This window comes from Sorex araneus, chromosome 2 (assembly GCF_027595985.1).
Source record: "Sorex araneus isolate mSorAra2 chromosome 2, mSorAra2.pri, whole genome shotgun sequence".
Classification (NCBI taxonomy): Eukaryota; Metazoa; Chordata; class Mammalia; order Eulipotyphla; family Soricidae; genus Sorex; species Sorex araneus.
In genome coordinates, this window is record NC_073303.1 from 377,630,819 (window position 1) to 377,657,792 (window position 26,974).

The window sequence follows — 26,974 nt, forward strand, 5'->3', positions numbered from 1 at the left end:
CACATTTGCCTTTTAAAACTTTCCTATATATTGATGGAAAGAGAAGGAGCCTTTAGATAACCTTACCAGAAGACAGATCAGAGAAGACAAAAAAGAAATGTGGGTGTCACCTTTACTGGGAGATATCTGTCATGAAACCATACCACATCATCCTATATAAAAGTCAACCGATTGGAAATGCAATAAAAATATCCACATAGAAATTATAGATATTTTTCTAAGATAATATCTTTCTACATATGAACAACATCAAGTATATATTGATACTTTCAAATCCTGTTTAACAAATCCAACATAGTTAAAATTCTCAGTTACAGTCAGCTGGAGAGATAGTATAGTGGTTAAGGTACCTGCCTTGTACAAGACTGACCTAGGTTCCATCCCTGACCACTTATGGTCCCCCTATCCCCACCAGGAGTTATTCCAATGCATAGAGTCAGGAAAAAGCTTTCAGCACCAGCAGATGTGTCCCCTAAACAATAAAAAACTCATCTACAATAGTAAATAAATGTTTTTGCCAATGGAAGGGAACACTGCTAGAGATAAGTGGAAAATGCTATTTTTGAGTATGATATAGCATAGAGCATCTCTCCAATGATTTTTACAAGGTTGTAAAACTAATCATCATGAGATTTATAAAAACACAGTAACTTTCTCAAGGAAACACAGACCCTTGAGGAATGAATTTATTTGATACGGGAGACAGATCAACCGGAAGCCTTGCCCTTACTCAAATACACAACCACCTAGGAGACTTGCTCTTCAGTTCTCACACCTTCCGGATAGAGCTTTGTACTTTTAAAGAAAACAAATTACAACACAAATTCATAGACATATGAATACAAGAAAGTGAGCCAAGCCCTTTCCATTTTCCTAGAGGAGTTAGGACACGTGACTATGGAAATATAAGTGAGAATCTTAGAAAGTCAATCTGTTCCTTTCATGTCAACTTCCCCTTGATGTTGGTGTCTCGTCCCCTGGTGCTGAGGGCCAAACTGGGGGTTTCTTCACTCCTGGGGGGACTTGAGTTCTATCACTGAGTCACATCCCACACATGCCCTTTTCTTTAAAAATATGATTATGGAAGAACCCTGCCCCCATTAGGAAGGCTATACACGTTCCAGCAAGCTTCTTCATTGGACTCCTGCAGAAAATGCTCACAGCTTCCTTTGCAGGCGGCTGACTGCCCAGTGCTGACTGAGGCTCACCTACCTTCTAAACACAAGGGACACTCTTCTAAGACCAAATGTTCTTTGGAGAACAAGTGAACAATTGACCGCCTGTGCTGTGTTCAATTGCTTCTGAAGCATCCATTTATTTCTAACCTTCATTTTTTAAATTATTTAAGAAAGGTTTTTAAAAACACATTCTGAAGGGTAATACCAAAGCTTTCCTAAGCACCAAGCTTTTACTGAAAAATGTAATTAACCAGAAAAGTGGCTTGACCACAGTCTACTACATAATATATGGATCGTGAAGATAAATTAAATTTTAGTATCATTTAAGTGACCCTTTTAAGCTTAAAACATGTATCATAATATCACTGAGGGAAAGAATTACCCTTGGAGAGTGTTTGTATTTAAGGGGAAAAAATGACAAAGAACATTTAGTCTCTCTGCAGAAGAAGAAAAGAAGAAATGATAAACAGAATAATATATAACTCCAGTAAAATAGTCAGATTACAATCTCTCCCCAGTGAATCATTTTGATGCATTCTTCTTTCTAATCAATTGAAAAGAGTTTGGGCTGACAAAGTGATTTATTGAATATAATGGGGAAAGCTCCAGAATATATAAGCAATTTCTAGTAATATTTATCTTCCAAATAACCCAAACTAGGGAACAAACTTTTTTGTGTACTTTAAGCAAGCCAATCTAACAATTTATTAAGTAAATATGTTTTAATATTGTATTTAATTTTTTGTTTGCATTTTGAGACACAACTGCTCAAGGCTTACTCCTGGCTCTGTGTTCAGGACTTACTCCTGGCTCTGTGCTCAAGGCTTACTCCTGACTCTGTGCTCAGAGCTCACTCCTGGAAAAACTGGGGTGAACCCAGGTGGTGGCATATCAAATAAGAGCTTCCTGAAAGCTTCTTCACATGCTCTACAATCTCTCCAGCCCCTTCAAGAAAGCAACTATTTTATAGCAGCCATTTGATCTGGTTCCTCCTCACAAGTTACAGTGTTCTGTATTTAAGAGACAGTTACCATCTAAAAATATTCTTCCATTGAAGCTCCATATCGTTTTCTACACAGCTGCAGAAATGTATAGTTGTGGCAACTGTGACTTTGTTATGTCCACATTTTCATCAACATGTGTTTCCTTTTCTTGCATGTAGGTCATTCTCATCAGAGGAAGGAGCGAGCTTATTGTGATTTGCATTTCCCAAGTAAGAGAAGCTGAGTAATATTTTTGAGATATATGAAGTTTGTTTTAAAAATTTTTTAAACTTATTTATTTAGGAGCATTTTTTAAAATGTCTATGAATCTTCTGCATGTCTCCTTTGAAAAATCTCTTCAGGCCAACGGGGTCACTATATGAAGGCAGCACAACCACACCTACATCTAAGGGCTCTGAAACTCTAGTTTGGGTTGGTACCTGAACCCCTATGTTTCTGCCAGTATTATTCACAAGAGTCAAAATAGAAACTCAACCTACGTGCCTGTCGATAGGTGAGTAGATGGGAGGGTGTGGTGTCAGAATGCTGCATACAGGAAACCTCATTATCAGCAATCTTATAAACCATCGTGCTTCCATTAAAAACAGGAAACTCTGTTTTTATGCACTCTATGAATTGATACTTTGACAGCATTATGATGAACTTTTGCATTTTGGAGAAAATAAATGAAAAGAAAAGGTGATTATACTAAGTGAAATAAGAAAGTAGAAAAAACAATTACCTGATGATCTTATCCATGTGTGGAGTATAAATAACTCAAAAAAGCAAACTGTCTAAGAAACAATGAAAGTTGCCCTGAGATATGGTGAAACATGGTAGTGACCAGAGTAAAAGGCCCTGGGACTCAGTGAGAACACGGTGGTGACCAGAGTAAAAGTGCCCTGGGACTCAGTGAGAACATGGTGGTGACCAGAGTAAAACTACTCGGACTCGGTGAGACCATGGTATTGACCAGAGTGAAAGTACTCTGAGACTTGGTGAGAACATGATACGGATGAGAGTAAAAGTACTCAGACTGGGTGAGACTACAGTACTGACCAGAGTAAAAGTACTCTGATACTCAGTGAGACCATGGTACTGACCAGAGTAAAAATACTCTGCGTCTCAGATGAAGACATCAATGAAACCATGATACTGATCAGAGTAAAAGGTGGTGGATGAAAGAAGTGGGGTGAGAGGAATTTTTGCTGCTGGGCATCCTGGAAGTTTGGAGTCCTATATAAACAGAAAGGTGTTAAGATAAACCCCAGAAAACCTGTAATATTTTTAAATGACGAATCACGAAAATCCCGTTAATCACCGATTTCTCGGACGGGCTCAGTAACCTCTCATTTTGTCCTTTCCCTGAGATCTTAGAAGGCTCTCTCGACTAGGCCCTCCCAACGATGTCGCACTGGGGGCTCTTTCAGGGTCAGTGGAATGAGATCCAGCTTGTTACTGGATTTAGCATATGAATACACCATGGGAAGCTTGCAAGGCTGTCCCAAATAAACCAAATAAACCAATAAAACAAGGGAAATACTTGCCCAAACTGTCTTCTCTGTATTTGCCAAAAAGAAGAAGCACACTATTGTCTTGAGAAGCGCTACCCATGATATTCCATGATGTTGGTAATAATTTGCACTTTATAAGGTAACATATTCTACAGGGTTGAAGCCCTGCATTTGCATAGTACCCACCTGCTTTGTGAGCAGACACTCTGAGTCTTACCACCATCAGTAGTCCAGAAAGGCCATTAATTTTCAGGCTGATAGCAGTTCCTTTAACACACACACACACACACACACACACACTGGAAGAGCTCATGAGGCAACATTAAGACAATGCTCTGCTATGCAGACACAAGTATCAAACTATTTAAAGTTCATCTCTGAGCTAAAATTAGCAAGACTGAGACTGTATTATATTGTTTATAAGTTTTCTTATAACATTTTCTTTAAAACTTCCATTTTTTTACCTGTGTTTTACAATTTTGCTTACCTTCACAGAGATAATAAGAACAGACTCCATCATTAGGCTTCTGAAAGCCTATCATTGGATAGGTCAAAAAAGATGGTCCCAAGGGCTGTGTCATGCAAGAGTGCAGATTTGATCCAAAGCACTGCATGACCCCCAAATCTGGCTTTCAAAGACAACCTAACTCTGGAATCAATCACCATGATTACACTGTGTCCATTATATTGTCTCCTTCATCATGACAACAAATGCCCACAAACACCAGTGAGAAGCTTTAAACTTCATTCATTGTTTTCCTCCAAGGTCTGTAGGTCACAGAGGTGTCTGCAGGCTGGACTGTTCTCTCTGCTAAGCCCGTATGAGACTAAACTCACAGCTGCTCAGTTTTAAATGTGATTCCTTGTCGTGACTTGTTGAAGATGAACATTGTGCCACTGAAAACAACAGGTTCGTACTTCCTCTGGCTTTCCCTTTTTCCTCTCTGCTCAAGAAAACTTTGTTTCTAAAAAGGGTCACCACCACACTTAGTATAATGGCCAAGATATGGACACAATCCAAATTCCCTTCACTTGTATCACTTGTAGTCCCGTTGATCTTCTATTTGCTCGAGTGGGAGCCAGTAACATCGCCATTTGTCCCTGTCACGAGCTAGTGTAGCCCAATGATACCTGCTCGCTCCCGGAACAGAAAGAGCCTCAAATCATTCATTCAGAGATTTGATGAAGAAATCTGGTCATCTAGTTGGAGGGCGACCACGAGGTCTTCTGACGTCCCGTGGAATCCAGTCTGTAACAGCTCTAGTCCAACAGTCGTCTCTGAATTGCATTACATGAACGGCCCATCTAATTTTTGATGCCTTGGCAAATGAGACAGCATCCCTGATTTTTGACCGTCGACGGAGGTCAGAACTCCGAATTCCTTCTCTACCTTGAGTGAGACATGATATTCCCAGTATAGCTCTTTCGATTCCTCTTTGGGATACCCTAATAGCATTCTCATCCTGCTTGCGTAGGGCCCAGGTCTCTGAGGCATATGTTAGTGTAATAGTTCCCTATTACAATGGAATTGATCAAGAAGTTGTGGTACATATACACAACATGGAATACTATGCAGCTCTAAAAAAGAACAGAATCATGCAATTTGAAGCAACATGAATGGAAATAGAGGATATCAGGCTGAGATGTCAGAAGGAAAGATATAAATGCAGATGGGCCTCTCTCATATGTAGCAACAAACAGAGCAATTACAGTTAGACAGAGCAATGTAGCAACAAACAGCCAAAGGAAACACAATAGGAAAACTGATCTACACAACTAAGTTAGGTTGAAAGGGAGGAGCATGGGATCCTTGGGTTGCACTGGTGACCTATGTGGTGTCATGCTTACACGCCTGGGACAACATCATTAAGAATATTGCATTGTAAAAAAAGTCTCAACATTTTTTTAAATAAAAATCATGTGTGAGGGACCGGAGCAATAGTACAGCGGGTAGGGCATTTGCCTTGCAATCCCCAGTATACCATATGGTCCCCCAAGCACCGCCAAGAGTAATTCCTGAGTGTAGAGCCAGGAATAACCCCTGAGCATCGCTGGGTGTGACTCAAAAGGCCAAAAAAAAAAAAAAATCTTGTGTGATTAGATTAGCCTTGCCTGAATAAACACCATTTTATTAACAGAATCAATCTATTGGTAAACTTAATTGCATGATTAAAACATCGGGTAATTTCATATCATCAGGTGCTATATTATGTAGTCACAGTTCCAGAGACTGGACTTGAAGTTTGGAATATCTTCTTAAGTCTACCTATGAAAATTAAGTTCATTACATAATTTAACATAACTTCATTATAAAATTCAGACCTTTTATTTTTTTTTAGTGAGGCAAGATAGTTTTTATTGAACAAAATTTATTCAGATGTCTGTGAGGGGAGATGAAGTGGCAGTCCATGATCATGAGAGAGTGTGAGCTGCTCCAAAGTGGAAAATTCAGCCACCAAAAATACTTGGGGATGTAACTATATCTCACAGTGATTCAATTAAAAAATTCTAAAAAAAGTTCACGGGACATAGCAAGCAAGATGTTCAAGGAAGAACACCTAGGGACAGCCAGCTGCGGACTTCCTTTAAGTTAAGTGTATGGACTTGTTCTAATTCCATCCAAAATCTTTTGCTCTAGGAAACAACACATTAAAATTTAATTTAAAAGATCAATGAGTAATTACTGAAAGCTGGAGTTATGTTTCCCCAGGCGCCTAATTTATTAACTAAAATTAAATTAATTTTCTTCATCTGTACTCTTTTATATCCTTTGACTTATCTATTTTTCCTGCCTCATCGAATGTGGTAATTTTCCCCCAAATAATGCCTTTCAACCTCACAGGGGAGCTGGCAATCAGAAGAGAAAAATCTTGTCCTACTCTGTTATTAACCAGTCAGTCATCTGAATAAGTCTCTTATTACAGATTAATTCTCAAAACTAGATCTTGGTCTTAAAAATATTTTAATATTGTCTGTGCTCCAGCAATCCTCGACTCTTTAAGTATTGTACAAAATTCCTGTCAAACTTATCTGAATGCCTTCTGTGGGAAGAATTTCTGCTTGGGGCAGCACCATTATTACAACAAAAACAGAAGCAAAAATTTATATTGAGTCAAAATTTGTAATTTTTAGTTTCAAGTGTTCAAATAAACTGCATTACTTAAAACAATGCAGATAGAGCTAAAATTCTCTTTCCTTCTCTTGAATGATAATTGGCATGTTCTTTGCTCTTGATGTCCTATTTACAATAGTTTAGCTATAGCTTGACATTGGGTATTTATAAACACATTAAGTTTCAGACTTCATTGTAGGGAGTCATTTTACCTTACTGATCTTATCCTGTCACTATTTGTTTAATCACTAGCTAACCCCATGCCACACCTAGCAAAAGTTGCCACTCCTAATCTTATTGATCTTATCCTATCAGCATTTATACGTCCCCAGCAGGGAGGTATAAAATACTGTAACTGCCATAGAATAAACGCCTTTTCTCCCTCCTCCGGGCTCTGCGTCTGTTCATTCAGCTGCGTCCCAGAATACTCTTGCCATGGTCCTTTCATGAATCAGATTCAGAGCAATGTGCCACAATCCCCTGCACTGCGTAAAATGTGACATATTTTCAGGAGTACGTGTCCCCGCCACAGGGATCTCAGTTACCTTTCATGAGTTCTTTCACCTTCTTTCATAGTTAAGTTTAAGGTAACTATCTCTTTTATTTCTCTAAAACAAAAGAAATATCAGATATTATCGTTTCTTTTTTTTGTCACAAGACTCAGAAGCATAAAATGTCCTAAATAAATCATAGTAGAACTCCAGGAAGCCACTTTTGTGCAATCTGGTTCAATCACCAGTGGGCATTCAATGATTCCCCAGGAGCCACTTCAAGTTGAGCTTGGGTCCTTGATTCCCAAAGGCTTCTAGAATTCCATACAAACAGAAAGACCCACGGGCAGTAGTCTCCAGTTCTTGCTTCTCTCCAGTTATTCGAGTTGCTTCCCATCCTCTCAGCTTTAACTGAACAGAGCGTGTCATGGTGGCGCCATCTTCATCCAACTTGGCTATTTCCCCTTTAGGTCACGGATCGCCAAGGTGCGTAAGGGTGACTGTGTAGTGTGGTTCTCGGTTCATACAAAGACAGCAATTGATTGTCTACCACCAGGAAGACAACAGTGAGTGTGACAGTCCCCCAAGACCCCCTCTTGGGCAGTGACAAGAATGCTGGTTACAAGGAGGGGCTCCATGAGTGCTGGGGGAAACAAACATTAACCAAGCTTTCATTCCTGTGGTGACGGTCACACGGGCTTGTCACCCTTCAGATTTTGGTGACTGTGATCCAAAGTAGGGCTTTGGTGTCTTCTGTCGCTCGTGGAACTCTGCTGGCTGGATGCTCCCTCGGGGCCGAAGGACAGCTGCGGGTATTTGCAGCTTCACTTCAGCAGTAGCCTTTGGTTGTATTAAGGAAGAAATCACTGGAGCTGATTTTATGCTGCCGTTGTTTCAAAGACTTGCCGATGCAGAGACTTGCCAGTGACGGAGCTGAACCAGACTGAGGGCTCTGAGCCCCTCCGACACAAGGTTCAGGTAAGTGTCCCCCAGCTCCAACGGTGACAACCCCGGGGAGATGCCAACTGAAGAAAGACCAAGCATGTTCTAAAAGATGACCCAGCTTCTGCTTTGGCTGAGTGTCCAGCCACCAGACTGCGCCTATGGACGCTGATGAATCCTTCATCTGTCGCTGCTGGGACCTGTGTTGGCTGCTACTAGTACTCCCAACTTCCTAGGGGTTTGTGGTTGTCTTGTAATGTTTTGTTTGTTTTGCTTGTGGGCTCCATTTGGTGTGCTCAGGGGATGCTCCAAGCTTTGCACTGAGGAACTATTCCTGAGGAGCACAGGGGGACATGGGGGAGGCTGAAAATTGAACCAAGGCCGGCCACATGCAAGGCCAGCATCCTTCCCACTGTCTCTTGGGCCCCCGCGTTGGCCAACTTCATAAAAGAGTGTCCATCCGGGCCAAGCCCGCAGTGCTTTGTTCTCTTGTGAAGCCCTTTGTCAGATCCACACTTTCCCAGCTACAGCAATGCCTTCAGGCAGAATCCACATTCTTATGGTCTCACACCATCTGGCCCAACGCAATTAATGTTAAATCCCCAAGGAGCAAATACTCTTTGGGCCCCCGTGTCCTTCACTCATTCTGGATAGTCCTCTGACCAGTTCTCTTGAAGATTTAGTGAGAAATCCAGCTTCTACTGGACCTTGCCATGACTAACCATGTCAGAGGCACCAGGCCTTTCTCCCCAGTCCACTAAGCCCTGTCACCCCCTCAGTGATCTGGTGATCCCATAGAGTCTTTAGCTCCATATCTGACAGCAAACGAAAGTGTCCTCTTGACAAAGAGGGCTGGCAAGCCCTCTCTTATTTTCCGAGGAACAGTTGGAGTTTACAGAATCTCTAAATCAATTAATTAGCGAATGAACAGTTCCAACCTCAATGCATAGTTAACAACATGTAATACATAGTTAATGCATCTAATACATAATTAACTAAATTTAATGCATCATTAACAGGAGTTTGTAATGCTGTGGCCAAAGAATGACCATAAAGGAACGGGAATAAAGCTCAGGACGTGCTCTACCCGGGGTATGGTGCCACCAGCAGGTCAACCTGTACCTGCGGGGGGAGTGCATCAGCAGCCTTCATGGTGCCTTCAGACCTCCAGATACCCCCAACTGCTGTGCCTGTGGCCAGACCCAACAACATGGGGTCAAGTTTACCAATAAATTAAACAGCCAAAAGTTAGGTATGTGGGGTACACACCCACAAACCTCCTCTGGCTCAGCTATATAAGCTCAAAGCCTCTGCCCTTCTTGGAGAGCCTGGCAAGCTACCAAGGACATCCCGCCCATAGGGCAGAGCCTGGCAAGCTACCCATGACGTATTCGATATGCCAAAAACGGTAACAGCAACATGCTCTTTATGTTCCTAGAGTGAGCAGACGCCATTGAGCTACACTAGCACATGACAGGAACAAATGGAGACGTTACTGGTGCGCACGATATTTATGATTGACCCATCACCAAATAAAGATGGCTGCTCAAAAGATACGTTTCTCAAATAACCTGGGTTTGAATCTGGTCCACAAGGCACTTTCTTTAAAAAGGTTTAGATTTTAGGAATGGACTGCTAACATTTGAATCTACAGCCAAGTATTAAGAATATAACGTGGATTGTGTTCTTTTTAATTTTTTTTGAGTCATCTCTAGCAATATTTTGGTCTTTATTCTATTGACAAGTCCCTGGGACTTTCACTACAGTAGAATTGGGGGACACTGTGAAGAATGAGGGGGCTCTGATCTCATTGATGACCCCTAGAGGGATGGTGAAAACTCACTGTCCAGGCCAGCTCCCCCTGGCATAGCACTGATTCCCCACCGCCCCCTGCCTTAACACAGCTTTCAGCACCATGTCACAGACAAAGAGTGAAACCAGCGGCATTTTCCTACAGGTCTGGGGTTAAAGGGCAAATGAGCTGCAGATGTAGGTAAGAGGGGTAAGCGTAATTGTGCCTTGAGTGCTGCCTCACCAGCACTGTCTCTGCATAGAGGGGAGCTGCAGGGGGTCTCCTCCTGTCACCTGCTATTATTTATAATAATAAGTGGTATTATAAATAATATATAATACAATATAACATATACCATATCACTGTCACTGTCATCCTTGTTGCTCATAGATTTGCTTGAGCGGGCACCAGTAACATCTCCATTGTGAGACTTGTTGTTACTGTTTTTGGCGTATCGAACACACCACGGGGGGCTTGCCAGGCTCTGCCGTGTGGGAGGGATACTCTCGGTAGCTTGCCGGGCTCTCCAAGAGGGGTGTTGGAATCAAACCTGGGTCGACCGAGTGCAAGACAAAATTTTGCCTTACCAACTGTGCTATTGCTCCAGCCCTATATTTTTATTATATTTATTTATTTTATTTTATTACTTATTAAACATTTCTTTATTTGATCGAGAACTATATTGTAAATGTCACCATTTTAAAAAAATCTATTCTTAATAGCATTGAAATACTAGTTTTAAATCACTGGGTTTTTATTTCAGGATCCATAGTTTTCTATTCCAGTCCTGACTTTGTAAAACTTATTTTCATAGACGCCATATTCTGTTATAAAATAAAACTAAGCAAAGCTCAGCATAGTCAAAGCACAGATGATTGAATAATAGTAACTTCCTAAAATTAAACATGCCTATACAATATATAAAATTTAACTCTACAAATGCATCATACTATTTATGAATTTAAACAAACTATATTTCAAGTTCTACAATGACAATAGCTTTACCCAATTGATAATCTATACAACTGATCCTCCATGTTTCCTGTTTTGTCCCTGCTTCCCAGAGTTCTCACTACACTTTAACCATCTTGGAAAACTTGTATCTATACCACAATAATTGGTATATTAGCACCCGAACCAGTGTTTTTTAAATCTATTAAAGCCTTTCATCACTAAATTTGTCTAGTTATTAGTAAAATATGTATATCAAAATAAATGAAAATCACAATCAACAAGAGTCATTCCTGATGTTCAGAAAATTCAACATAAATCCATAGAATATAAGAGAACACTACAGGTAACACTGCACAGTTTGAAAAACAGTTATAAACTTAACTGGTTTTTCCAAGTAGAACAATTACATTGATGTTCTTCAACTCAGTCTCTTAGGTCATATTTGTGTTCCTGCCTCTTTATTCCTTATTTTTCCATCTCCCACGTGTTTACGACCTACAAAATCTTATGCTTAATTTAGCAATAAAGAGGAAAGTGCTCAAAAATAAAAAGCAGATAGAAGATTTGGGTATGGCATGGTATCCTACTTTATAGACATACCGTGACAAAATGATACCTGCAGATATTGCAGCCTACTACATCAAAATAGCACTGTTGTCCCATTGTTCATCTATATAATAATAGTATAATATTACCTATTGTTATTAGTGATACTAAAAGTTATGTCACACAGGAAAGAGCCACTTTCAACATCAGCCGGGTGACGGCTCCCACTTGCACCCAGAGCCTTCCAGAGCCTGCCCTGTTGTATCAGAGCCACACCCCCTCGTTTCCCAGACGGACTTCCACCTCTGTGTCACTGTCCCACTGACCTTGGACTTCGGAGGTGCCCTGATGTACCACTTGCAGTCCACGGCCTCGCTGGCAGACGCTTTGCCTTCCTTCATGATTTGAACGGATTCCACAATCCCTTCCGGGCCGCCTGTCTCGAACTCACAGGCTGAATGACAAAATGCCAAACAAACACACACAAATGGAGCTTGAGTAATAAACCCAAAGTATACTTTTTAGCAGAAAACAAAGGCCTCTGAAGATGACTGAATACGCATTTCACCGACCTGGTAATGGTTTTAAAACTCCAAGGTCCTTGAAGTCAGGATCTGTAAAGTGGGGAAAACTACAATTAGTCTTATTCTGCTTATTGTAAGCAATATAAAATAATTGTAAGCACTATGCCACAAACCTGCTCAGACACATCCCTTATAAAGGGTGGGGGGGATAAAATGGTTAAATAAAAGTACATATTACTGTTGAGTATAGAATGTTTGTTCATATTTTATTCTTATTAAGGTAGTATTTTTGATGAGGTAACATGAGTGTATAATATTACATAGAAATCATTTCATCCAATTTGATGGAACTTGACTCTTTTAAGTTTTTTTCAAGTTTTTTTCAAGTCTTATTTCAAACAAAATAAGCCCCCCTTTTAAAATCTTCCCATACCATTCCATCGTTTACTCATCGAAAATCTCACTCATTACACCTAACTACATAATCAGAAGATAGAGGATATTATAAGCTGAAGTACTGTAGCACTGTAGCACTGTTGTCCCGTTGTTCATTGATTTGCTTGAGTGGGCACCAGTAATGTCTCCAAGTGAGACTTGTTGTTACTGTTTCTGGCATATCGAATACGTCACGGGTAGTTTGCCAGGCTCTGCCCATGTGGGAGGGATACTCTCGGTAGCTTGACGGGCTCCCTTACTGTAAAGACAATTAGTGTACAGTTCCACCAGATATGAAGGATTATGCAATAGGCGAGAACCAATTTTAACAGAGAAGCACAAAGTTGAGGTATATACCCTGGGTAATCTCCTTGGCGCCCCCCTGACCCCCGGGCCTTCTCCGTGGCATCTCAGTCTCTCACTGGTGTCCACGTGGCCTCTCAAAGCCTCCTCAGCCGGCCGCTCCCATCCCTCCACCCCCTGCTTTAGTCTCTCGCCCTGTCCTCGCTGGTTCTCTGCTCATTCCAGGGAAGCCTCAATGTTTCATGAGTGTCACAAGGATGTCCAGGTGGTTTCACGTCAAAAATGGTGGTGGCCTCCTTTCTGTTTTTGGAAATCAATTTTCAGATGAGCTGCATGCACTGCCTTGGAGAAGTGAGCATGCCGGGCGTGCAGGCTCCTCTGCAGACACGCCCGGGCTGGCTGCTCTGAGCTCAGGCTAGGGATGTTGGTGATGGCGAGGTGAGACAACACCATGACACCAACTCTCACAACGAGCTGGACCGAAGCACAGAGTGCCGCAGGTGTGGACAGACACTAGCCCCTGTCAGAGCTGCAGTCCTCTGGATGTTCTGCTTTTAGGAGCAACACGTGTTCTGGACCCTCAGTTACTTCGAAACTTGGAATTTGACTGTCTTTTATTCATGAACAAGCAACAAGCGTATCTGTGAGTAAGACCTATCTCCGCGACACATGCTATCGAATTTGGCAAATGATAAAATTTTATTTATTTTGGCTATTATCATATTAGCTTAAATTCCAACTTTGATGAAGTTAGATATGGTTTATGAGATGTTACTATAAATACATACTGTTCTTCCGGGAGAAGGGAGTGGTCTAGTTTTGGACAGACCCTGAATGAGCTCAGACACCTGCATGTGTTTACATGAAGCCTGGGTGAGTCTGGGTTGGGGTCTACTGCACCCCTAAATGCAGGTTGACTGTACAAGCGTCTTCATTGCAAGTGTGATAGGGGTATTGATCTGTTGAAAATGCAAAGTTCCGGCCACTTTCACTACCATTTAGTTATCACAGACACTTATTAACACTTCTTATAAGACTCTGCTAGGATTTGGTAACATCTTTTGAATGGAGACGCAAACCTTCTTTGCATAAGTGCCTTGAAAACAGTTCAAACAGTTCCTTTACCCTTGGTACAAAGAAAACAAACAGCTGCTCCTAACTTCCGTGAAAGCAGCAGGAATAAGGACACAACCATTCATTTGGATCAAGATGATTCCTTTGAAGAGATTTTATTTTCTTCTGTGTACATCAAGGGCTAGGTTCTACTTTCGAAAATGTGCATTTGAGGGTTGGAGAGACAGTACAGGGATTAAGGTGTTTGCCCCGCCTGTGACTCAACCACTGCCAGGAGGATCCTGAGTACAGCCAAGAGAAGCCCCTGTGCACGCCTGGTGGGGCCTGACCCACGCCCACACCCATCACCGAAGGAGAGACAGAGATAGAGAGAGACAGAGAGATGGTGACAGAGAAAACAGAGAGAGGCAGGGACAGAGACACAGAGAGAGATGCACGGAGAGACAGAGATATGGCAGAGAGAGTAGAGAGAGATAGGGACAGAGACACAGAGAAACAGAGAAAGAGATAGAGAGACAGCGGCAGAGAGACAGAGATAAAGAAACAGACACAGAGAGAGACACAGGCAGTGATAGAGAAAGCAGAGAGAGATTGGGATTGAGACACAGAGAGAGAGAGACAGAGAGAGACAAAGATAGAGAGACAGAGACAGAGAAAGACAGAAACAGAGACAGAGAGACAGACAGAGAAAGAGACAAAGAAAGACAGACACAGAAAGACAGAGAGAAGCAGAAAGAGACAGAGAGGGAGAGAGACAGAGACAGAGAGACCTTTCATTTCTGTGGTGTACGAGAACTACATTTTTGCATGAAATCTCCTGCTGATTGGGACCATTAAACAGCCTTGCCAGCACTGAAGAGACACATTCATTTTCTTATTTTTATATCAGTGAGTCCCCTTAGTTATCGTGATTTTTATTATTCATTATATTCTTTTCACTAATTTGCTTAGTGCTTAACAATAGTGACGAGTACTATCCCCTGGATCCTTTTTAAATTTTACAATGTTTTAGGCTTGTGTGGCTTTCCATGACTCCTGTCAGGGCGGTTCATATTCTATTTTCCTGTTTCAAGGCTAACATTTGTCATTTTTATAACTTATGCCAGCCAATGTTGAGAGAAATGCCAGTTCTGAGAATCAAAATTTATTTTTATCTTTGTATAATGGAAAGAGCACAGAATGCTCTCTCTCTCTCTCTCTCTCTCTCTCTCTCTCTCTCTCTCTCTCTCTCTCCACTTCCCTTCTTCTCTTCCCTCACTCCCTCCCACTTCTTTCTTTTTCAAATTTTCCTGCAATTTGATTTCAATTAACCACCACCATGATAACAGATGAGCCCCCCTTTCAAATTAATTTTTAAGAACGGTCCAAAATGGATTGAAGAACATTGAGGTTGATGTATGCCCGGCCATCGGAAGGCAGTGCATACGTTATTATGCAGAAGAACAATGAAGTTGGACTTTGCGGTCTTCTGTTGTCTCCCCAAACCTCTCCTCCACTGAGTGACCCAAATAAACTTGCATGAACTATAAATCAAGCCATGATACTCACCTTGCTTTCTGTTGCCCTTAGACTAAAACAGCAATTCTTTACAAAGGACAACAATATCCTGCTAGTTTTTCTGACCACATTACCTGGGCACCTGTCAACACCTGGCTCTGCTCTCTCCAGGGCACGACACCCTGTATTCCTGCTTCTCCAGGCAGCATTTGTCCTTGTCACTCTGAACTTGTTCTATTCTCCTCACAGTGTCTTTCCCCAGCAGTCTGCAGAGAGCCCTGCCTTCCTAGACTTCGCTTCCTGTCAGGCGCAGTCCCTCTCTTAAAGCTCTCCCGGGTCACTGCTCCCAGGGGCTCTGCCTCTTCCTGCCTTTGCGCCCTCAAGGTTGCCTGGTCACAGCCCACTACCATTGACTGTGTGGTTACCCGTCTTTTCCAAGGATCCTGCCTTGATAACCAGCATGCTGCTCGCTGCCCACTAGCTGTTCGAGATAGAGCATTAGCTGTTCACAGGAAGTGCACAATAAATCAATTTAGCCCTCTTTTTAAAGGGGGGGTATAAAAGTATAGACAGCTACTTTACACAGAATGAATTTTCCTCTCGAGCGGATGCATTCGCCGTGCTTTATTTCTCCCCAACACCTTTCCAACCCAGTGGCACTCACGATCATCAAAGTGGATTCATAAATTGGATAAGGCAAGTTGATGAGAGACTTATGAGAGATCGGCCACATCTTTTTCTTGCTAATCACACCAGTGGCAGTGCCTCTCGCCTCCCTGGAGGCTGTGGGAAGTTGTGCATCTCAGTTCTGTCCAGGGAGTGGCGGCAAGATATTCGATCTGTCCTTGAGGAACTGACTCCTGAAAACGTCTCTAAAAATTCCTCCACTTTCCCCTTCCTCTCTTTCATGGCCACTCACGAAGAAGCAGAATTTTGTCTATATGGATGGGAGCACGGGGAGGATTGAGGGGGTGTTACAGATGCTCTCTTGACTCTTACCAGACTAAACAAGCAAGAAATATACATTCTTAAGTGAAATTGCAAAGATTCGTTTAAAACTTTATGCTATTGCAACTATTATTTTCCTAACTCAGAGGTATTCAAGGTCCCTGGAACAATGAGGGCCCTCCTCTTATTCCCATGAAACTTTCCACAAGAGAACAAACTTAAAATATTTCCATACTACTACTAAAATATTGTCTTTTGCATTTACTCCCAGCTTGGTTTGATTTTTTTTAATAATAAAATATTATTATCATGGACTGGAACAGTAGCACAGCGGGTAGGGCATTTACCTCGCAAGCGGCCAACCCGGGGTTCAATTCTTCCATCCCTCTCGGAGAGCCCAGCAAGCTACTGAGAGTATTGGCCCGCATGGCAGAGCCTGGCAAAGCTAGCCGTGGCATATTCAATATGCCAAAAACAGTAACAAGCTTCACAATGGAGACGTTACTGGTGCCTGCTTGAGCAAATTGATGAGCAACAGGATGACAATGCTACATTCTAAAGTATTCTCCTAGAGGCCAGAGACATAGCACAAGGCTTAAGTTGCTTATTCACACACAGCAGCCTTAGTTGGCTTCCCGGCACTCCCAGGAATAATTCCTGATCGCAGAGTCAAGTAATCCTCGAGGGGCCCCAGCCATATTATAGCCTGGCTGAGCCAGTTGAATCCCCTACAACCTATATGGTCCCCAGACCACCTCCAGGAGTAATTCCTGAGTGCAGAACCAGGAGTAAACCTTGAGCATCGCTGGGTGTGACTCCAAAACAAAACTCAAAAAAGCCTCTTTTTGAGTACTTCCACTAGGATACCCGGAACCCGCCTGCTGGTAGGTGATATCACGACTGTTATGGATAAGGAAAGAATTGCCGTGCTTTCAAGAACATTCTTCGGTGATGAATGGCAGGGATAAAGGATGGACTCTTTCAAGCTGAAAATGACCAAGTGATAGTAGAAACAGGATGTAGGCTCAGTCACTGCCTGAAATCAGCCGGAGAAACCAGCAGCAAGGGCATGGGGTCAGCGGGGAAACCCGCACAGCTTTCCCACCAAACATCTCCCGAGAAGCCCAAACTCATCCAGAAGACAGAGGCAACATCGTGTGCAAACACTTTCTTATCTCACAGACAGATACACAGAGGTGGGCGAGTTGGCTTCACCACCTGGATTCGCCCAAAGTAAGGGCAATCCCTCTCCAGAGATGTCGTATGTGACTTCTTGACACGTGACATAGTGCTGAGATGTTCATACCCCAGACAGCTCTGGAATCTCTCTCCCTAAACCTCGAACAGCGGTGGTGGCACATGCCTTGGCATTGCCATCAGGGCAATGGAACCCAGTTTCAGCTGTTCATATTCATTGTCTAATTCATCCACCTGTGTCTTAGGGTAAAAAAGCTATTTTACTTTAAAATATCCTAAGTGAAGCTCTAAGAATTATGAGTATTGTTAAAAAAAAAGAAATCTCATATTTGCCAACGTGCTTCTTTTTCTGCTGCATGGCAGAGTGAATATTTTGATATTTTGGAAAACAATTGTCAATATTTGTTGCCAATGATGAAATTCAATCCTCATGCAAAGGAAAATTATGCTGTGATCTATAATAGCTTCTCAATGCTGCAAACATCCCAAGTATGTTTTGTGATATTATGAGCAAACATGACTTTTATGCTCAACACTAAAATGTACATTTTTAAGATCTGTATATAATAATAGAGTCAGTATTAAATAGTAAAACTTGAGGTTGAGTAAAATAAATCATGTTTGAGTAGAAGTCACTTGAAAAAAAACCATCAACAAGTGTCCTCAGTGTTCCAAAAATATCTCTTTCAAGTTAACATGATTCTTAGCATAATTTTCTATGTATGATGAAGTTGCTGTTTAGGACTTTATAATTTTAAATATCTAATATAAACACTAAATGATATCACTTTAAGAAGCAATGCATTGAAGTTCTTTTCAAAGGTATTTTCAAGATAAAATAGGAATTTTAATACAGTAACACTTTATAACTTCTGTCCTAGCCAACCCATGTTTATATTAGGACAAATGCATTTTCCCAACAATACTCTAAGTTATACTTGGTCAGTGCCGGATTCTGCAATGAGTTCATTTCACATGCAAAGATACATCTTTAGTAGGCCTGATCTTGTGCTTTCAAAAAAATGTTGTTTATCTAATTAGATTGTGACTGCGGTCAATCAGAGTTGTCTTCACCTTACACATGGACAGACGGGGGTTCAATAATTTGGTGAAAATGCAACATGTTTTGGCCTAAAGCCTAGAAAGGTCCATGGTTATCTTTAAACTTGGAACACATCACTAATAATTTTGAACTTTATTTTTCCTTGCTAAAATGAGGATGTTGTTAGGCTTTTACCCTGCAAGGGATATGCCATTATATCACAGAACACCATTGTATATAAGGGAAAATGGATAGCCTGACCTCACATTGTATCTGTGTATAAAACACCATCCAATTACAGCAGTGGGCTTTGACATAACAGAAAGTCCAGGCAAGTCTGCAGTGCGCCTGCATTTAATGTTAGAGCAGCCCCAAGGACATTGGCCTCAGCTTCTCAGTCTCACGTGTCCTGAATTAGATCATAAGCTCCATAATGCTCCCCACTTTGTCTCAGCTCCCTAGAAGACCAGTGCCTCCTGATACTAACCACCCACCTCCACATCTCTTTTGTCTCTAACTCTAACTCAGACTCTGCTTCTTAGTCACGACCAACAACCACCAGGCCTGTAGTTGTTCGTAACTGAAGTTAAGATGTTTGAAAACCAAGCAAGAAAGTCTCGACCACACAGCACTCAACGGGCTTACATCATCACATTCCATAGTCTGACTGACTTCCTGCTTATCTAGAAGCAAACTAGCTCCAGCATAAAAGTCATCATTTCAACCTCTTCGGAAGAATCCCTTTTGTGCGGTTTGCTGGTAATGGGAATGCTAACTGTTCCAGGCTTTAGGGAAAAAAGTATGGATGTTCCTCAAATTAAAACAAGATATTAACCTTCCACATGATCCGGCAATACCACTACTAGGAATATTCCTCAAGGACCCCAAATCACAGTGCAGAGTAGCTGCATGCTTATCTTCATTGCAGCACCAGTCACAATACCAAAACTCTGAAAACAACCCCGTGACCGAGAACAGATGACTGGATACAGAAATCAGTGGGACAGAGACACAATGGAAGACCTGTTGGCTAGAAGGAAAGATGAAGTCATGCGATTTGCTGCTACCTGGACACACCTGGAGTGTGTCATGCTGAGTGAAGTTAGTCAGAGGGAAATGGACAGGTACAGAATGATCTCTCGGATATGGATGAAAAGAAAACATAGTAGGGAAAAACAAATGCCCAACGCAGTAGAAACCAAGAACATGAGAATTGGTCTTCAGTAGGAAGTGAGACGCTGGTGGGACAGAACAGGGCAGGGAGGGACAGATACTGACAGTGCGGGGCGGGGGGTGGGGAGTGGTCACTCTGGAGGGTGGGGTGCTGGAAGAAGGTAAAGTGCTTGGCATAAAAGCAAATCAGTAACAATATTGTAAGCCACAGTGCCTAAGAGGAAAATATACAGTGCCTGCCATAGAGGCAGACAAGGGGTGGGAGAGAAACTGGGATATATACACGTGTATATATACATATATATATACATATAACATATATACATACAACATACATTGGGCTGGAGAGATAGCACAGCGGGTAGGGCATTTGCCTTGCACACAGCTGACCAGGGTTCAATTCCTCCACCCCTCTCAAAGAGCCCAGCAAGCTACTGAGAGTATCCTGCCTGCATGGCAGAGCCTCGCAAGCTACCCGTGGCGTATTTGATATGCCAAAAACAGTAACAACAAGTCTCACAATGGAGATGTTACTGGTGCTCTCTAGAGCAAATCGATGAGCAATGGGATGGATGACAGTGGCAGTGATGTATATGTCATATATATGTGTGTGTGTGTGTGTGTGTGTGTGTATCAAACGATTTGAGGCTCTTCATGTTCCTGGGACAAGCAGATGCCATTGGGCTACACTGGCACATGACACGGACCAATGGAGATGTTACTGGCACCCGCTCAAGCAAATTGAAGATCAATGGGATGACAAGTATACAAGTGATATAGATATGTATGTTTGACAAAGCTTCATAGCCAGTCTGCCCATCGAAGAGTCTCATCTCATTCCAGATCAGATATATCCTGATGTGCTTTTCCTAGGTTAATAAGAACTTTACTCTCCTGTGAATTCCAGAAACTAAACCTTATATGAATTTCAGAAGTGTACAATACCTTCAAAATATTATCGCTATACATGGTTGTAATTAATAATTTCTTCCCTCTATTTTCTGCATACAATATAGTTGATTTCCTCACTGTGCTTGTATTCCTACTTAAAAACAAAGTGAGAATTGATTTTGCTTGTTTGCGGCCCACCCCCACTTGTGTGCAGGGCTCCTGCCAAGGCCACAAAGACTCTCCGGGGTGCTGGAGAGTGAAACCAAGGTGGCTGTGCACAAGGCAAGCGCCCGACCTGCTGTACAGTCTCACCAATCTCTAAAGTGAGAAATTTTCTGTGACGACCTGGAGCTGGATTCTTCTTGGGTTTTCATTATGTAAGACTTCCTACTTTGCCGGTTTTTGATAACTTGTCATAAGAAAATAACACTCTTCAACGGGGAATAGAGGCATCAGTACTCAGAATAAGGAAGAAAACTTGAGGCAAAAGGAAATTATCAGAGATGCAAGTAATGATACAGGCAGAGGGGGAAAAAAAGAGAGTAAATTGTGCAAAACTAATATTTGGTGTTTGAATGAGTTGTCACAAAACTTACTTCTGTTTTCTGTCTAAAGGGAACCAGGGAGCTTCCAAGTGATTAGTGACATGCCATCCGAATCCGTCCGACTGCCCTCAGTCCCTCTCCCAGTCAGGACACCCCAAATCCTATGAAAACTATCATGAACATTCACCCTCAAACCCGCACTGCCACGAGACAGCGTTCAGCGAATAATGGTGTTTTCTACTATCTTGGGCTCAACTACGGGGTCAACTCTGTGGGGACATCGTGGCCAACCGCTGAAGGCCGTCACGGGCTCCAATCCCCAGAAAGCAAATGCTGCAACTGAAGAGGCTTTATGCTTGGGGCCCAGGGACTGTTCCAAACCAACGCATCTCAGCGCCTGCTGCAGAGGGCCCAAGAGCAGGAAGAGGGGGTGACACCACATGTGTGCCTGCAGGGGTGTGTACTCGCGAGTGTGTGGGTGCTGGGGGAGGCTGATCCTCGCCTGAGCCTTCCTCATCCCAGGATGTCACTGAAGATTAAACAATGGCAATGAAAATGGTCCATTTTTATATGAAACACTTGTTTCCGCAATGGAATTTAAAAGCGGTTAAATAAATATGACTGAACACGACACACACAGCTGCACAAACCACGCAAATGCAGCTTCAAGACAAGCTCCTTTGTGTTTCCAGCAAATTGGACGTGGCTGAGACCCTTCCAAACAAAGCTGGAACGACCTCTAATTGGAAACACTGGGAGCGCCCTCTGCTGGTGCCCTTGGCAAGGACACCGGCGTTTCGGTGCCAGGTACCTGCAGTCAGTTGGGCCAGTGAAACCAGCAAGGGACTGAGGAAACCAGAGAAGGCCAAATGCTAAATGCTTCCGCACCAATAATCTGGCTGGGGAACCAGCAGGAGGCATCTCTTCATTAACTGTAAAGAGAGCCTCGGAATGGCACAAATGGATGAATTCTGGCCAGGTGAGACAGAAGCCGAAGCTTCTTACTGTCTCTTTAAAGGCGTGCGGTTACTTATAAGTTTCAACCCTCATCTCTTTCCTCAAGGCCTGAGTCTTTAGGCTCCATCAATTCTCTGCTTTTCAAATCCACAACATCCTGCCACGTGCAATTTTTAGGCCACACAGGATGCATAGAGACTGTGAAGATGGGGATTAAAAGGATACAATACGGTAACAGTCAAACAAATAATCACTGTATCACTGTCATCCCAATGTTCATCAATTTACTCGAATGGACGCCAGTAACATCTCTATTGTCCCAGCCCTGAGATTTTAGCAGCCTCTCCTTACTCGTCTTTCCCAACAATTGGAAGCTCTTTCAGGGTTAGGAGAATGAGACCTGTTATTGTTACTGTTTTGGGCCTATCAAATATGCCATGGGGAGCTTGCCAGGCTCTGCTGTGTGGGCGGGATACTCTCGGTGGCTTGCTGGGCTCTGCAAGAGGCATATATATTTATGCCTCTCATATATATATGCATATATATTTATATGTTTATGCCTCAAGTAAATAATAAGAAAACAAAATACCCATGTAATGAACTTGTCACATAAAACTGTCTTCATAGAAATACCGAAATATACACTCAAAAGTAGGGTCAGTTAACCTAGAGGATACTGCGCTCAGTGAAATAATTCAGAAGAAAGACAAAGTTGACATGACTTTTACTAATGAGACATAGGAAAACAAAGAAAAGGGGAAAAAAAGACAATAGAATAATATAATGGGAAACTAACACCCAAGAATAGTAGACATAAGTGCCAGGAGGATCTTGCCTCACATGCTGGGGGGGAAAGGCAGCTGGGGTAGAGAAGGGACCACTAAGTGAATGATAGTTGGGGGGCTCGCTCGGGATGGGAGATGTCTGCTGAAAGTAGACTATGGACCAGACATGACTTCTTAGTACCTGTATTACAAACCATAACACCCAAAAGGAGAGAGAGAAAGAGAGAGAGAGAGAGAGAGAGAGAGAGAGAGAGAGAGAGAGAGAGAGAGAGAAGAGAGAGAGAGAGTAAAAGGGAATGTGCTTTCCACAGAGGCCGAGACAGGGGCAGGGTGAGGGTAAAGGATTGGGGTGGTGGGAGGGCTACTGGGAACATTGGCGGTGGAGAATGGGCACTGGTGGAAGGGTGGGTACTAGATCACTGTATGACTGAAATGTAATCATGAAAGTGTGTAAGTCTGTAACTGTATCTCATGGTGATTTATTAAATGATAATCTTACCAAATGCTGGCGCTGAGAGCAGATTGGGCTTGGAGGTGGGTGGGGGCGGGGGGGAGGTGAGGTGGGTTCGGGCCCACAGCAGCCCAGTGCTGACGGGAAGTGAGCCCACTAAGAAGCCCGCGTGGCTCTAGCATCACGGGATGCTAGAACCAGGTTACCGCAATCCTTCGGGGGTAGCTTTCTACAACTCCTAACAGGGCTCCAGTGGCACCCCTGGTTCTCGGCTCACGACTCACTCCCAAGGTCCCACGGGATCACGTGGCTCTGGGGGTTGTGCTGTGGTCCACACCCCAGGCAAGAGGCGTCAGCCCTGTACTACCTACCTCTCTGACCCCAGGGAGATCCTATATTAATTCATAAATAAACTACCAGAAATATTGAACAGCGCCGAGTCAGTTATATGATGCAATTAATTTTTTAAAGCAAAGTCCCTCAGGCATCGTGATTGACAGCACTGCTAGTAAGGGCTTCAGGGTACAATTCCAAAGCCACCAGCAGTGGCACAGGGTTCCCGCCACATTCCTGCTCAGCCTTCCAGCAAAGGACTCTGTGTTGATTTTAGTTACTGTATCTTGGGTCACATATTTATATTGGTGTTGGCGCTTATACCACCAACACTAGTTAGCTATGCTCTAAACCACCAACACATCCAGGGCCCAGGGCCGACACCCTCGGCTACGCAGGGTCTTCCTGCTCTTCCCCCCTGTGTGCATAATGGGCCCGTTCCTCAGCATTCTGATTTCAGCCGTCCAGCCAAGGCCAAAGATCTGCCTGCATTTGACAGCTTCTGTTGCTTTGCTGTGTATGCAATAATTGTTGACAGTTCTACTTTCTAAGGTTTTGATAAATCTTTAAATTTATAAATCTTGAATAAATCGTTGAGCCTGGAGTCCAAGGTCGCAAGGTTCTGCTTTACCTGGTTCTTTGGGGCTTCACTCATGCGTGAGGTTCGGCCTGAGTGTCCGGAAAGTGGCCTGGAGCATGGGGGTGGCTGGGCAGTGGAGGGATAGCACAGTGGGTAGGGTGTTTGCCTTGCACCGCGGCTGACCTGGGCTTGATTCCTCCATCCCTCTCGGAGAGCCCAGCAAGCTACCAAGAACATCCCGCCCACACAGCAGAGCCTGGCAAGCTCCCTTGGTGTATTATATGCCAGAAACAGTAACAACAAGTCTCCCAATGGAGACGTTACTGGTGCCCGCTCAAGCAAATCGATGAACAATGAACGACAGTTCTATAGTGCTTTGTAAAAGACTAAGATAAAAACACATATCAGCTTTGTGTAAGAGCAAATATTAATGATTTACTGAAATATAAAGGACTGCAAATACTTAATCCTAGTCATGTATAATTTGGAATTTTAGTTACGGGCGATTAGTGTGCTCTTAAATGCCCCAAATATTGCTTTAAATATAAAAAGAAAATACCACTGTTACTCAAAAACTGTTATTTAGGATTGCAGAGATAGTGCAGTGGGTCAGGGTGCTTCTCTTACATACAGCCAGCCCGGGTTTGAGCGCCTGCCTTGCAAATGGCCCCAGGCATTGCCAGGAGTGATCCTGAGCACAGAGCCAGGAGTAAGCCCTGAGCACAGTCAAATGTAACCTCAAGACAAAAATAAAACCAAGAAAACAACCAACAAAAAATAGTGAACAAAAACAACCATTATTTACAGATCAAATAATTGATGGAATCAAGTACTTACATTTCCATCAGATGGTAGCACTGCACTGTAGCACTGTCATCCCACTGTTCATCGATTTGCTTGAGCGGGCACCAGTAATGTTTATATTGTGAGATTTGCTGTTACTGTTTTTGGCATATCGAATACGCCACGGGGTGCTTGCCAGGCTCTGCCGTGTGGGTGGGATACTCTCGGTAGCTTACTGGGCTCTCGGAGAGGGACAGAGGAATCAAACCCGGGTCGGCCGTGAGCAAGGCAAATGCCCCGCCCGCTGTGCTATCGCTCCAGTCCATCAGATAGTATTGAACTGAATTATACTAAACACTTGGAAAATGTCCAGATAGTCACCTTTTCCCAAGTGTATAAAAACATGCTGGATACAAAAGTTATTTTGTGTCCATATTGCTAAAAAACATCAAAACAAATTTTACATCAAGCCACAACTGACCTTATGTAGATATTTGTACTGCCCCTGTGAACCTTTTTGTCTAACATCACACACACACAACTAATTCATGTCTTTCTCTAGATGTATGAACTGTCTGAGAATGGACGGACTCACTTTGTTTGTTCTCTATAAATAAATTACCTGGGCCCATTTTAATTCTGGAAATGAAACAGCTACCCCCAAAATCAAAAATATTCCCTCTCCTTTAATGCATCTCTTTCATCACCTTGTTATCCACCCCCTCAATATCGAGGGATTTGAAAGCTTTGAATGAATCTCTGACACTAGCATACATTTTTAACATGAATTCTAAGTAATTCCCGTGTTCAAAGTTGAGTAGCTAGTAATAAACAGTATGTTTAGAAATTTTGACTAGAACTTTTTAAATTGCTCCATGTTTGAGAAAGAATCATTTCCCAAAAGTGCAATCAAGCACTGGAAACCATTATATTTCCTGGAGCTCCTTACAGAGGTAGAACACGGGGTCTACTTAGTCTCTGAATTTATCATCCCCTGATGACTGCAAGTAACAAGCAAGGATACAGTCTAAAGAGAAAACGAGAAGTGAAGCATTCACTGAGTTTAAATCTTTGAATCTTCCACAGTGATATGCTGACATTTCTTTCCATTGGCATTTAAAAAAAAAAAACATTTGGGTAATTGTGAAATGGTGATGCATTATAAAACATTGAAATGGTTCATTTTCCCCCAGGCTGCAATTTAGACTATTTAAGCAAATTGAGGTACTTGCTGAATCTGAAATCTGTACTTCTTTGTTCTTTTTTCTATTATACAAATATGAGTATCTAAACTGATTTCATTAAGATGTGTAAAATAATCCCTGGTTTTCCCAAAGTAATGGTCTAAGGCAATAGAAGATGATATTTAGACATTTTAACTTGGAAGAAAATCATTCTCACTTGTTTAGCCCAAGTTAGATGAATGGGACTCCATCAATTTCATTTCCTTAGACTTATAATTTTTTATTAGTCATTAGCCTTTTCCTTACTAACTGAGCTGGAAACTTCAAAAACAAAATTAACTTGTGTCCGTCACACTTTCTTTCCTCAGAAAGACACTCCAGACTGTTCATTTAACTTTGACAAAGCTCTCACTCCAAATTCCTATCAGTCTACCAGGGGTGCCCAGCCTTCATCCTAAACTCTCTTTATTTCGGCTCCTCCTCCATCGAGTTCTTTCCATTTAAGTTGTGAGCTAAACTGACATAAAAGTCAGAAATAAATCCTCTGCTCTATGTTCGACTGATTTATGACAAGCATGTCAGCACAATGAAAAGTGAGAGAATAATCTCTCCCTCAGAGGGCCTCAGAAAATTAGAGATTCACAGGCGAAGAAATGAATTTGAACCCTTTCCTAGTATCATGTGAAGAATTTACATAAAATGGATCAAAGACATGCATCTAAGACTCTAAATTATAAAAATTTTAGAAGGAAATACAGGC

At 42.3% G+C, this 26,974-nt stretch overlaps 1 protein-coding gene across 11 annotated transcripts in view; it reads right to left on the reverse strand.

Moving 5' to 3' along the window:
- Window positions 1-26,974, reverse strand: part of NETO1 (neuropilin and tolloid like 1) — a 181,831-nt gene that overhangs the window by 97,756 nt on the left and 57,101 nt on the right. For all 11 annotated transcript variants that reach the window (XR_008628625.1, XM_055128358.1, XM_055128359.1 and 8 more), the window contains 2 exons: window positions 12,085-12,126; window positions 11,839-11,966 (listed from right to left, as the gene is read on the reverse strand). Coding sequence is in view for 10 of the 11 variants with exons in the window: in XM_055128358.1 (XP_054984333.1) it covers window positions 11,839-11,966; window positions 12,085-12,126 (170 nt within the window). In the remaining variant the exon portion in view is untranslated. The remainder of the gene's footprint in view (window positions 1-11,838; window positions 11,967-12,084; window positions 12,127-26,974) is intronic.